The sequence below is a fragment of the Pagrus major genome, chromosome 15 (assembly GCF_040436345.1).
Source record: "Pagrus major chromosome 15, Pma_NU_1.0".
NCBI classification, from domain to species: domain Eukaryota; kingdom Metazoa; phylum Chordata; class Actinopteri; order Spariformes; family Sparidae; genus Pagrus; species Pagrus major.
Genome location: NC_133229.1, coordinates 19,196,868 through 19,210,601, shown reverse-complemented (window position 1 = coordinate 19,210,601; position 13,734 = coordinate 19,196,868). Strand labels below are relative to the sequence as shown.

The 13,734-nt window shown below is 40.2% G+C and overlaps 2 protein-coding genes across 2 annotated transcripts in view; both read left to right on the top strand.

The window, feature by feature from the left end:
• vps8 (VPS8 subunit of CORVET complex) overlaps positions 1–7,631 on the top strand; it is a 30,177-nt gene extending 22,546 nt beyond the window's left edge. Inside the window, exons 31-45 of the mRNA XM_073481758.1 lie at positions 103–187; positions 463–561; positions 755–844; positions 1,469–1,515; positions 1,636–1,780; positions 2,599–2,688; positions 2,997–3,182; positions 3,321–3,402; positions 3,790–3,872; positions 4,237–4,317; positions 5,100–5,269; positions 5,491–5,659; positions 5,993–6,046; positions 6,490–6,570; positions 7,119–7,631. Of these exons, the coding sequence (XP_073337859.1) occupies positions 103–187; positions 463–561; positions 755–844; positions 1,469–1,515; positions 1,636–1,780; positions 2,599–2,688; positions 2,997–3,182; positions 3,321–3,402; positions 3,790–3,872; positions 4,237–4,317; positions 5,100–5,269; positions 5,491–5,659; positions 5,993–6,046; positions 6,490–6,570; positions 7,119–7,238 (1,582 nt within the window). The 3' untranslated portion in view covers positions 7,239–7,631. The remainder of the gene's footprint in view (positions 1–102; positions 188–462; positions 562–754; positions 845–1,468; positions 1,516–1,635; positions 1,781–2,598; positions 2,689–2,996; positions 3,183–3,320; positions 3,403–3,789; positions 3,873–4,236; positions 4,318–5,099; positions 5,270–5,490; positions 5,660–5,992; positions 6,047–6,489; positions 6,571–7,118) is intronic.
• Positions 7,632–10,969: 3,338 nt separating this feature from the next.
• On the top strand, positions 10,970–12,172 carry LOC141009041 (calcium homeostasis modulator protein 2-like). The gene is made up of 2 exons (XM_073481450.1): positions 10,970–11,521; positions 11,759–12,172. The coding sequence occupies exons 1-2, from the start codon at positions 10,970–10,972 to the stop codon at positions 12,170–12,172; spliced, it is 966 nt and encodes a 321-aa protein (XP_073337551.1).
• Positions 12,173–13,734: the final 1,562 nt, after the last annotated feature.

Genomic DNA, 13,734 nt, shown 5'->3' with positions numbered 1-13,734 from the left:
TATTATAGTAACTTATTTATTGTAAGTTATGAGTTGCTAACATTATTATCATTACATATTGCAGGCTCGGTTACATGTTTTTGTCTCCCTCTTGCCCTCTAGCTACCAAATCTGTGAATTTCTCTATGAGAAGAAACATCTGTATGACAAGATAATTGACTGCTACCTGAGAGACCCCCTCAGAAAGGTAACATATATTTTAGATTTATCTATGTAAACGTGTTTGGTCGATATATGTTAAATTTGAATCTGTGCATTTTTGTGTATGTTGATTTATGTGTGATTTTTTGTTAATGGGTTATGGTATGCAGGCAGAGCTAGACAGCTGGTACAATTTTGTTTCAGCTGTTATAGGCAGCCTGGCTGTGTGGCACAGGCTGTTTCTTTACCTTTGAGTGTTGAAGAACGTAGAAGACACCTGTAAATACTTGAGTCTTGTGTGTGTGTGCGTGTGTGTGTCAGGGGGAGATCTTCAGCTACATCCACAATCTGTTGTCCATGCCAGGCTATAGCCCTGAGGAGAAACAAACGGTCAAGGACAAAGTACTGCAAAACATGCAGGTCAGTACATTACAGAATGACATTCACACTGGGATTTACACACCCTTACCCCTATTGCATTCATAATGTGAGTAACTAAGCCCCAGAGGTTTGGCTAAATTGCCTCTAACCTGTACCTCATATACTGTATCAGCCGTGATTTTACAAATGCAAGGATGCATATGACACAAACCTATACCATATATTTTCACAGGAGCTGGTGACCCTTGACCCCAGTAAGTTAGCTGACTTAGTGGTGTTTCACTTCACCGAAGAGGTGCGGCAAATCATCTCTGAGTTTCAGGTAAGGTCAGAACACATAATGATGTCATGATGAATCTTCTTCATCTGGTAATGTTAGTGCTGACAGTCAGTGATGATTGCGACTAAATATATTTTCTCAAGTACTGTACTGAAGAACAATTTTGTGGTACTTCTACTTCCTTGATATTTCCACTCCACTACATTTTGGAGGCAAATATTGTACTTTTTACAATTTGGGTTACTATGAAGTTACTTTGCATATTGCATCAGAGCCAAAGTAGCACTTTTTAAAATATTTTTTGTTATTTATCAGCAATCAGATAAAAAAAAAGATTATGATAATTAGAAAAATAGTGAATAGCAGATCAGACCCATAGTATACAATTTATATGTGCATGTAATTTATATAGTATCAGTATAATTTACTGATTATTTATCAAAAATCTTATTGTGTTAATATTTTGTGTTATATGTTCTGAAAGATCAACGGCACTATTGTCTACCATTTTTAGATAGGTATTCATTACATCCCCTGCCCAGACGTGGCTACAGTATATACTATTTGCATACTCATTATTGTTGGCTGCACCAATCACAACAAAACAGCCTGGGGGGACTGTTTAATGTCACCAACTGAATTTCTCAATTTACTCTTTCTCTCTAGGATGACAAGCTACTCTACAAGTTTCTCAGCTGTCTCCTAGAGCCACGGTACAGTGTGCATCCTGTTCTGCTAACTCATTCCTACATCTTATAAATTTGCCTCCTGTCCTCCCTGTTTATTTACTCCCATTTCTTCCTTCTTTGCCTCTCATCTGCTCTGTAATACAGGGAAGTTCATCATCCGGGGACCATGCTGCTTCTGGAACATGACCTCCATGAGCTCCTGTTGGACTTACTGAGCCGCTTCGCCCCCCAGCACCTACTGAGTTTCCTCCAGACCTCCCAGCACTACAGACTGAAGGAGGCCATACAAGTACTATCTACTACACTTGTGACATGTGCATTTCATGTGTTTGTGTATACAAGATAAATATCTGCTGGAATAGCAGGAATAGTTTTCCATATGACAAGAAAGATACGCTACCAATCAAAAGTTTGGGGTCGCAATGAAAACTCACACTTTCATTAATCATTGGCAATGAGCTGCCAAATGAATAGAAAATATATTCAAGACATTGACAAGGTTAGATATAAAGATTATTTCTCGCTGTCAGTCTGTTGATGAAATCTAAAGAAATATCACTCCATGCTTCCTGAAGCACCTCCCACAGGTTGGGTTGGCTTGATGGACACTTCTTACGTACCATACGGTCAAGCTGCTCGAACAAAAGCTCAGAAAGGTTGAGATCTAGTGACTGTTCTGCAGCGGCATAGGCAGAAGTGATGTGCTGTGATGTCCCAGCTTGTGATTTCATTTTTCTGCATCAGCTCTTCTGTTAGCTTCATCAGTTGTTCAAAACCACACCTTGAATTGTCTCTACACCGAGCATTGCTCTCTTTTAGTCCTTCAATTAGTTCGATGCACTCAGAGATGGATAATGTTGGGCTTTGTAAACCCGTGTGGCAAAGTCGCTCGTCTGAAATTATTTCCCAAATGTGATGAGTAAAAGCACGGGGGTCCTGGATGGAGCTCTTTTTGCACTTCCACAAACATTGCGTGTCTGCTGCTGCCTGTCATGAAATGGTGTATATTGTTCACTGTATCAAAGAATGTGCTAACAACCATTATTTTAAGAACAGCTTACCTGAGACTACGTGCTTATCTCTATCTTTCCATGTCTTTCTCTCTAGATAACACAGAAGTATCACCACAATGAGGCTACAGCTTATCTGCTGGAAAAGAAGGGAGATATTCAAGGAGCGTTTGATGTCTTGTTAGAGGTAACTACAAAACACCCAGGGAATAATCATTTATTAGATCAGTTAATGAGCTAATTATTCACATGTACCTCTCTTGCACATGAATGCAAAGTGACTGACATATGGGTCATATCGACATCCCCACATACCGGTGTGCATACGGGCGTCACTTTCAGTTGAGGTGTAGAAATATATATTAAATATATATTATATATTAAAACAAACTGTACCTAAATACAGTCAGTAAATGTACTGACTAAATGTTCTGCACGGTTGCTGTTTTATGTAGATGTCATCGTCACAAATATGTTTTTATAATCTCTCTGAAGACACTGAAGGAGAAACTGAGTGTCCTCACTGCTGAGAGTGACGGAGGAGTTGAAGGAGATGAAAGACTTGATGATGAGGAGAAGACCGACAGTGAATCCACGCTGACAGGAGTAAAGGATTCACTGAATGACATTATTGCCTTGTGTCATCGAAGCTCTCGGAACCTCGACCAGCAACAAAGAGAGGTAGTGGTGTGTGTGTGTTTGTTTGTGTGTTTGTGTGTTTGTGTGTTTGTGTGTGTGTGTGTGTGTGTGTGTGTGTGTTGTGGGAGGGTCGGGGGGGCCTCTCTGCCTGCTCATTCATTGCTTTTTTTTTCCTCACAGGTCCTTTGGTTTCCACTTCTGGAGACCATGATGAATTCTCAAAGACAAGGGAAAGGACTTGGTGCCAAACACACATTTGAGGGTAAACAAACACACAGTTGTTTATATGACTACACAAGACAGATGACAGTGCTTTGCTTTGCTCTACTGGACAACACTGAAATGCAGTACACCTTTTTTTTGTGTTTTCTCTGTTGTGATTTGATCTTAATGTGGCATGGAAAATGCAGGTCACCATGAAAAACAATTAGATTAGTTATTAAGGACAAAAAACATTTTTCATTTAATTTTTATTTAGGCATTTTAAATCTTCCATAATGAAGAGTAAGCAACACTTATGGACATAATTCTGTGTTGCAGAATGATAACTAAATTAACCTTGTACCACCTAAAACAGTACGACAAGCCCTTGACAGTGACATGACAGTGGTGACGGTGCTGATGATTAAGTTTCTATTATGTTTCTCAGTGCTGAAGGAGCTGACGATGAAGGTTCTCAACTGTATGAGCAGCTTTATTTCTCTTCCTGCCATCATCCAACAAATACTACAGGTGTGTATTTGTGATTTTCTGTAGAGTTTCTTAATCTTCCCAGTTTGAAGTGATTCTTCTTAAAAATACACAGTCAATGTCTGTGGATCTGCTTTACTAAGAACTCCTGCTTGTGTCTGCTTAAATTCCTGTTGGTTAGAGTGGTTTTCAGTACAAAGTGTGTGTGTGTGTGTGTGTGTGTGTGTGTGTGTGTGTGTGTGTGTGTGTGTGTGTGTGTGTGTGTGTGTGTGTGTGTGTGTGTGTGTGTGTGTGTGTGTGTGTGTGTGTGTGTGTGTGTGTGTGTGTGTGTGTGTGTGGATGATATTTCCATTTGTACTGTACGTTGCGTATTCATGACATGTGACATGGTCCTTGTGTCTGTCAGGACCCAGTCTATGGGAGAGGGAAGCTGGCAGAGATTCAAGGTCTCATTCTGGGTATGCTGGACACATTTACCTATGAACAGGTAAACCATCATGCGGTCGTGGGTCTGTGTTATGTAGCCCCTTTAGCTACTTGGTGAGGTTTGAGTTTAAATGCTGCGAGTTGAACCTTACTAATAGCAGAATAGGAATAGTTTATTTCTGTTCCTGTAATTTCTGGCCATTTTTAAATGGTCGTTTTGATAGCTTGAAAGGTTTATAATCAATCGCAGTTTACATTTTTGGACCGTTTCAGATTTTATAATAGGTGTGTATTGCGGGATGTGCAGTGCTACACAGTGGGTGACATCATCGATAGAGTCGAGAGAAGCTGGAAAAAAAATTCTGGTCACAGGCATGTAACTATGGAAGCAAGCAGACTTACACTTTTGGGATGTATAAGCTTTCAAGCAACGACGGCACCACCAACTTCCTCAAGAGCTCCAATGTCCAAAATTTTTGGAGGGAAGCAGACACTCCAAGTTTTCTAACCTGCTGTCATTCCCTCATTTTTGACTTTACAAAAATAAAATCTACATCAAAGCATTCAGCAACTTCTCCTGTCACTCATGATATAAAAAAGTAGGCAATGGCATTTATTTAAACACAAGAGCAGTGCCTGAATTACAATTCAATTCACACTGCTGGAAGTTGTATCAACCCCTCTCTGATTGGCATGTTCTGTAAATGGACAAATCCTGATGCTGTCAAGTGTTGTTTTTTTGTAATTGACAAATATATTCACATATGCAGTAAAGAAGTGTAATTGTAATTGACCTGATAGAATAACAGATTGGCCTGAATAATGCTGTTTTTTCTGTTTTAGACTTTACTTGAAACAACCACCAGTCTGCTGAACCATGACCTCCACTGGTCCCTGGCTCACCTGCGCGCTGCGGTCACAAGGGGACTCCACCCCCGACAGGATTACTGTAACATTTGTCTCCAGCAGTACAAGAGGAGGCAGGACTCTGCTGAGGAGATCATTGTGTTCAGGTAACATACAATGGAGGTGTTTAACTCCTGGGCAACAGTGAAGACTCAAATGGTTTCTGTCTTTGATGCTCACTAACATGCATGTGGTTCTTCGGTATTATTCAGTCACAGGGTGAACCTAGGAAGCAGTATACTGAACTGTATGTCCTGCACTGAACATTTTGAGACAAACACATGACCTCTTTACAGGTGCTAACATGTTTATGTCTGTGCCTTGTCAGCTGTGGCCATCTGTATCACGTCCAGTGTCTGCAGCAGAAGGACTGTGGGTGGGGTGTTGCTTCAGAGCTGCAACAGCGGTGGAGCTGCTACAAGTGTTCGTCCAGCAAAGGAGGAAGAGGCGGGCCTTCTTCTGAACAAAAAAGAGGCCGCAGCACATCCCTGGCACAGGTGTGTACATTTTGTGCTAGTAAAGAAGGGAAACAATCAGGGTGCAGGATACTGTTGGCATGCACAACAACCAGGGGAAGTAGAGGGGGGGGATTCAAACATGATTGGCTGCAATGTTTCATAGCTATGAGACCAGTGATATAGCAGGCTGAGGAGGAAATGCTTCATCACCACACGCTCTGATCTATATTCCACTTCACCCATCAGCAACAGTAGCTAACCATCCTGACATAGCCCTCTCTGTCTCTCTCTCTCTCTCTCTCTCTCTCTCTCTCTCTCTCTCTCTCTCTCTCTCTCTCTCTCTCTCTCTCTCTCTCTCTCTCTCTGTGTCAGACTCGTGTTACGTCAGTGCATCATGATGCAGGAGCAGAGGCTGACAGAAAGAAGGTAATATTTTATCAGATCTGAAATGTGTTTTCTATGTCAGTCTTTCGCTCTAAAAAAAATTTGAAGGATGATTAATAAGTAATACTTTTTAAATCATGGAAAAAACACTTAACCATTTGTCCTGGGGCCAAGTCCTATGCAAGTCCTATGAAAATAGGACCCAAGTTGTAAGACAGTGGAATTATATGTAAAGAATCATTAATGAAACACACCTAGCCACAGTTAATAAAACCTGACTGCAATATTCTGGACATTTTTGTTTTTTTTTTCTGATTTTTTTTTTCCACCCTTGAGGTTCACGGAAAAATCTATTGGCTTTATTGCTTTTATTATAAATAAAACTGTGTTAGTTGCACACTTAACACGCTGTATGAAATGTATTAAATTACAGCTCAGTATTTCTGTTCTGACTACATTTCATCTGGTTCTTTGTCGCGGTCCAGGTGATTGTTGAGGCAACATTGGACCTTCACCAGGAACAGTCCTGGGATCAGCTGCGCTGTTTATACCGAGGACCATCCAGGGTAATGACACTGTTTCTCGGTAGCAGCTGGAGAGCCTCCTCATTTATGTTACTTGATAACACACTAATAGCCAAACACATCACATCAGAAATTCTTGTTTGTTTTTTTCAATGATTTTCAACACAGACTCAACAACACAAATAATGCACTGTTGCCACAAGAACTTTACATCTCACCAGATCCAAGATATATGATTTGCAGTTCTCAAAGCTCTGGCAGAGTCAGACTCCATCCATTTTACGTAAAATGTTGTTTTTCACAACCATACAGCGTTTCTTCTTGTGGTGGTTTTCCACATTAAACTGCTGAGGTGTCTAGCTGACAACACTAGCACTGATGACAGAACATCATTTACCACAACACTCCTGAGGTGCCAATAGTTCCTCCTACAAGTCAGGCGCTTGTTAGGGCGGCACAGTTTGACGCAGGAGCCGATTGGTGTATTACATACAGGCTATTGAAAGTGAAAGTATTGAAATGGAATGATACAATGCATGCGTTTCATCCTTTTCCAATTGTTCTGTTTTTTTCTCTGTTTATTTTTTCAGCTATCCATCCTTTCAGAACTGTCCCACAGTAATGAGAAGACAGGACTTCTTATTACAGCCCAACCAGGATCAGAGAATTTCCAACTTAAACTCTCTCCTCCACCTCTGTTTGAAGAGTGAAGGATATATGTCCATTAATTGTCTGGACTTCAGTGGACTTGATTAAAGACGTTCTGCTTTCTTCTGATTTCCTGCATTCCCCTAACTAATCGAGATCAATGTGGATTGATGTTTTTTGCTGCTTTTGATATTGTAAAACTTCTTTTAAAATGCTTATGTTAAAACAAAGTGTTTTAATATTGATCATATTGAGTCACGAGCAACTCTACAGAATGTAGCTTTGATTTCATCCTTTGTACAAAAGCTGACTGAACCATCTAGCTTTGGTTTGCATGTTGGTTCTGGGATGTCAGAAGTGGATCCTGACGTTACTGCAAAGAAAGTTGAAACATGTATTGATACTGAATGTTTGTGTACAAGCAGTAAAAAGCCATGATGCTTCCGCCTCTCTTATTTCTGCACATTAATTTGAGACACTAAACTTCATCCTTCCATTGTAGGATGAATAAAAAAAATACAATGATTTTGTCGCAAATGATGGCCTTTGATTCTGCAGTGGGTCATAAGCAAACAAAACTGCATCATGGTTGCCAAATTATCCAAAATGGACCCAGAATTTTTTTAATTTTAACAGCTAAATGAATTTTCATGTTTTAACATTGTGTAAATTTGACCTTTTTACTTGCTGTTGATCCATGCAGCAGATTGAATCAGCTTGTGGATGTTTCTTAGTAAAATGCACTTTGGAAGTTATCTGCTCTCCTTCAGTTTTTACGTCCACAGGCTTGTTCCTTTGAATTTTTTATCAAAGGACAACGTTTTCCAAGAGTTGACTCAAGCAGGAGGGTTTCTTATCCTTCTAAGAGTTGAAGAGGTCTGTTAGTCGCAGTCACAAAGAGAAAAAAATAAATGGTGCTTCACTAATCCTGGATGCATGAAATAAGTCCTGCAGTTTCTGTGTCTATTTGTGTGTTTTCTCATTAAAACAGGCTATGACCTCAAAGGGAGAGATGCTTTTCCCCCCTGTGTTAATTTACCTATTGTAGACACACCCACTGCTGCAGTGATGAATAAAAATCATGTCTTAAAAATGAATGTTTTAATTACTTGGCCAAAGCCAGACTCTACACAACAGGTCACATAGGTTTTTGCTTCAAACTATCGTACAACAGACTACTTATATCCAGAATTTACAGTTTTAAGTGTCCTAACATTTTGAGACCTCAGATACTTACATTTGTGTGTATGGGGCAGAAGGTTTGAAGTTGCAGTGCAGGACATAAAAGTTTACATACATCTGTAAAGAACATGTGTATCATGGCAGACTTGACCTCCAATGATTTCTACAACTCTCATTTTTCTGTGATGGAATTATTTTATCACAAAAAACATTCATGAAGTTTGGTTCAACGATGATTTTATTATCAATTGTCCATCAAGTTTTTCACAAATAAAGAAATATATTCATGTAAAAACATTTGCCGAAAGAACAAGTAAGCCCAAATAGATATAAATGTTTTGTAGACAGCTTTTCACAAAGTTTATACAGTTCCTTCTAATGAACAAATCTTAAAATTGAGCGTTTTGTAAGGGAGTCTGGTGTATTTCTCTACTTTCTTTCCCCCCCAAAGAAGTAGCCTACTAGTTAATGTTTACTGGATTTGTATAATTTGACATAAAATGTATATTTATATGCAGGTTATTTGATTGAGTATGTTTCTTATTTGGTTGTTGTGTTTGAATATGTGCTGATTAGTCAATATGGTCCAGATGCAGAGTTTGTTTGTAGGTTCTCATATGTTTTTCTATTTGGAAGAAAGATTTGTTCTCTTGTTGGGGGGTTATCTGCCGTGGTCCAAAGAGCAGGTTAGTGTCACCCTGGGACTCAGTGTTTGGAGTTTTCCCTGCCAGTCTTTAGTGGCGCTGCGTTGGATATTAGACATGTCAAAGGCAAAAGACAATATTGTGGCAGACGCTTCGTCCCGTGCCCCTGTGGTTATATTTTCTGTAAATCATGGGGTTTTTTTTATCAGTGCCTGTTTCTGTTTTGCTCTCTCTCTCTCCTTCCCCATTTGGTTATGCTGCAGCTTTTACTTCCCTTTATTTTGTTTAAATGCATCTCATAACAGTCAACACACAATCTCCACTCTCATGAGCTCAACAATCTGAAATCTGAGCAAAATCTATCCAACCCACCAGCCCGATCAGCAAACAGACATGGTGAGGGATGCCGGTTTTGCTATCCCATGTTCTAACATGGACTCTGCTTCCTTTCAATGACATTTTCCTTGAGTATGACCAGCCGGTAGGAATGTTGTTTAAAAGGTTTATCATCCCCTACATCTATAACATGCTCAGTCAGGTTGGTGTGTGAGGGTTTATCTGAAAAAAATCAGACCAGTGAGAATTCAGCAACTTCATCAGATCTGCCTGCTGCGCGTCCGACAGTTAACAAAACTGACTGTCAAGGCAGTGAAGATACTCTGTAGTTGAGTGTTCCGGTAAGAACATTAAAATCTTCTGAAGGCAAGACTTAAACTGTCAAGAAAGGAAATACTCGAGCTTAACTGCCTCATTAACTCATCGTAAAACTCACAAAAGCAGTCTCAGTTTGTCCTTCTCAATCACCTCTGGTCTGGTCAAAAATAAATCCTCAATTCACAGAGTGAAATGTGAAAATATTTCAGCTCTACACACACTCATTCCACGTCCGCTGCACATCTCCTCAATCTCCACCCACCGGAGTCCTGCTCAGAGCCGCTGTAAATCACCTCCATACTGTAGGCCTATGTTCTGTCTTCAAACTGACCTCTGACCTCGGGCACATCTTTAAAATAGCAGTAAACAGGTATTTGCTATGTAAATATATAGTGGAGTAATGGAGTCCTGAGCAGAGAATAATGTTACACTCTTTCTACATGTGTTGTAATCTGAGTGTATTGAAAATGAGACTCAATCAACTGTATTTTTACAAAATCATAAACTGCACCTTTAAAGAAAATTTGTTTCAAAACTGTTAGAATTCTGATTTAAACTCAATCTGCATCAATCACTATCCTCAAACTCAATTTTTAGCAGCATACTGAGTAATTGTCTTTAACTTTGATTCATGTTTCTGATGTATGAGTCATACAGACTCTCAGTTCAGGGACTGCCCCGCTTTGTCAAAAGCTCTGCTCTGTGGTCTGCAGCACATGTTTTCACTTACAGATCTTCTTTCCACGCGGGAGGAAACTAGAGGGCAGTTCCGGACTGTGAGTCATCACTGGTGCCCCGGCTGCTAACACAGACACACACAAAAAGAGGTACCTCTCTCGTCAGTCTTGCATGTATAACGTGTTGAAGTTGGACATATTTTCACAGTTTTTCCTGAGATGCTGTGCGCCGTGTGTTTTTAATGGATTATACGGGCTGAGTCACATGTCCCGCCTCAGGACACTGGCAGAGCGTGAGTTTGAATAGCTTCATTCTTTGGCGAACATTTGTTTTCAATGAAAGGGTGGATCTTATTTAAAACACAAAAGGAAAAAATGTTTTTGACACTCTTCCGCTTCCTCTCTCCATTGATTGCAAGTATGAATTAAGTGCAACACATATTTCCTATAAATAAACTGAATCCACTCATTACATAAGTGTTCAAACTAACAATCAGAGCAGTGTGTTCGTTTGAAGTTTCTCAAAAGCACTGTTTCTCACGTATTTCTCTTTTCTTCCTCCTGCAGCCTGACAGTGTAAACCAGACCCACAGCACTTCAGTTCAGTTATTCTCAGTAAAGACAAAACACCTCAACATGGCTGCTGCTGCACTCGTCACGGAGAACTTTAAGTTTGTGTCCCTCTTCTTCAAGAGTAAAGATGTGATGATCTTTAACGGTCTGATCGCTCTGGGAACGGTGGCTGGCCAGACTGCGTACAATGTTTTTGCCTTTCACTGTCCATGTTCCTCTGGGAGGAACTACCGCTATGGCCTGGCTGCCATTGGTGTTCCAGCACTGGCATTTTTCCTGGTAGGAATAATGATGAACAAGAACACATGGGACCTTGTGTCCGAGTGCCGGCTCAGAAATTGCAGGAAGCTGTCGGCAGCCGCAGCCTTTGCGCTGCATGGAACCATCATAGGTCGAGCTGTGGTGGCTCCTTTAACCTGGGTGGTTATCTCTTTGCTGCAGGGCCAGGCATACACATGTGCCTTCAGTGAGTTTGTTAACTCGAGTGCACTGGTCGGCTTCCCCCATGATCAGGGGTCAGAGGTCATGGCGAAATTCCCGTGTAAAGAAGGTGTACCAACAGAGCTGCAAGGCTTCTGGCCTGAAATTGAGCGGCAACTGAAATATGAATCTCAGGTACTGGAGAACTTTATGTTTAGTTTTTGTCACATTGGTTTTGTTTATTCATTATAGCTCCGCCCAAATAGGAAATGTAAAATAGATGCTCTGCTGTTGTTTGAGGACTTTGCTTGTACAATATTGTTTATGGCATTTTTAATTGATAGATATAGAGATGGGTAGAGCAGACCAAGATATTCATATGCAAACAACAAAACCTGGACATGTTGACTTCACCTTTGTCCATCTTTCCAGTTGATAGGCTGGCTGCTGGTGGCAGGAACATCTCTGGCAGTGTTCCTGATGCTGTGCATGAAGCGCTGCTCTTCTCCTCTTGGCTACCTGCAGGAGGACTACTGGTCTGAGTACCGCTCAAGTGAAAAGAGCCTCTTCGAGCGCACAGCAGCTGTCCACGCCCGCCTCCTGGCTGCAGAGAACATTAAGAGCTTCTTTGGCTTTGTGGCACTGGACAAGGAAGAGAAGGAGCAGGCAGCTGAGTATGAGACTGCTACTCCTATCTGCAGCACTAACTGGAACAGGGTGACCGGTGTCTACCTCTACAGGGAGAAGAATGACCTGCCGCTGTACAGCAGGCTCAACAAGTGGGCCACATACAACCAAGAGCACAATGAGGAGGCAATGGAAAAAGAGATGGACATGATCTACTGATGGTAGTCTTCTGGAAGAAGGTCGTTATCTACCCTGAGATCAGACGAGGGGATGCAGAGTATAACCCCTGTGGGAAGTACATGGTCAAGCTTCACATTCTTGGAGTTCCCAGTCATAATCTCTTCCTGGGAACTCCGTTGATGTGAAGCTGGGACGAGGGAACCGAAAGTGCAAAACTGTTAACTTCTTTGCAGGTTTTAGGACTCATTACTACAGCACTCTATTACAAGTCACTGTAACATTCAAATTATTTTGAAGCTGATATTTTAAGGTCAAGTAGTTACATAATGTTGCCTTAAGATTTTTAAGGAGAAAATCTACATTCAAGAGGTTAACCAAGTGTTTACAACCCCAATAAAAAAAAAAAAACGAAGTTGGGACGCTGTATAAAACATAAATAAAAACAAAATGCAATAATTTGCATGGTTTTCAGAAGTATTCCTGAGCCCATGTAGTGTCAGTACTGTAATAGCCTTTATTACATCATGTGTTTGACAAAGGGGTGAACCTCTCCCCATCCTCGCTTGTGAACAACAGAGCCTTTCGAGGATGCCCCTTTTCATACCCGATCACGTGACCATCACATGTTACGAACATGTTTACCTGTGAAAGGTGTTTTTGGAACATGACACAACATGACACCAGTCTTTTGTTGCTCCCAATTTGGATAAATCGTGTTGCTGGTATCAGATTAAGAATAAGCATATATTAACAAAAGTCTTTGAACTGTCTTTGTCTTGTCTATAAACTACTCTGTAATATTTATGTTTTACACAGAATCCCTCTACAAGGATTGTAAAGGAGTTCTCAGGATGTCATAGAAATATCCCACTTTCATACTTGTATATACATCTGTTGTCTTTGTCACTTACATATTCTTTGTTAATAATTACCAAATGTATGTCCTTTATCACTTCCAGTGTGATCCAAAATATAGAACTGAAAATTAAAATTCCATCAAGGTTAAGTTGCATTGATTTGTGTGTTTGGATATGTCTCTGTAGTGTATTTGCAGTGTTCTCTAAATGCTAAATGTTTTCCGAATGCTGCACATGTGTTTCTCAAATTAATGAAGATGTTTTCTTAATCTCCTTGTGTTTTGTCTCTTTGCATGTGTTTTCTTCAGTTGCAGAGCAGCAAGCTTTCAGGGTCACCATATACTCTGTTAAATGGCACAAACATGCATGCATCCATATAATGAAAGCCTTTGCTTAAAGTTCAGAACTGATAGTAGTAGCCTAGTTTCACATTTTGATATTGAGTATGGATTTGGGAATTTTGTATCTCTTCTTGTTTTTTAAGCATTTAGCCACAGATTGTTTATTTTTATATTTGCAACACATTAATCATACAAATTCATTAAATTGTATTTTGAGTTAATCTGCCTCACACTTATAGGATACGGAAGCCCTAAAGTACGGAAGCCCTAAAGGGCCATGCATTCATACATTTTATTTCCTCCGTTTTCCCGTGATAACGAGTTAATTTCATTTGTTTTCTCGAGATCTCAAGTTATTATCTCGAAATAACAACTGCCGTTTTCCTGAGATAACGGGATAATT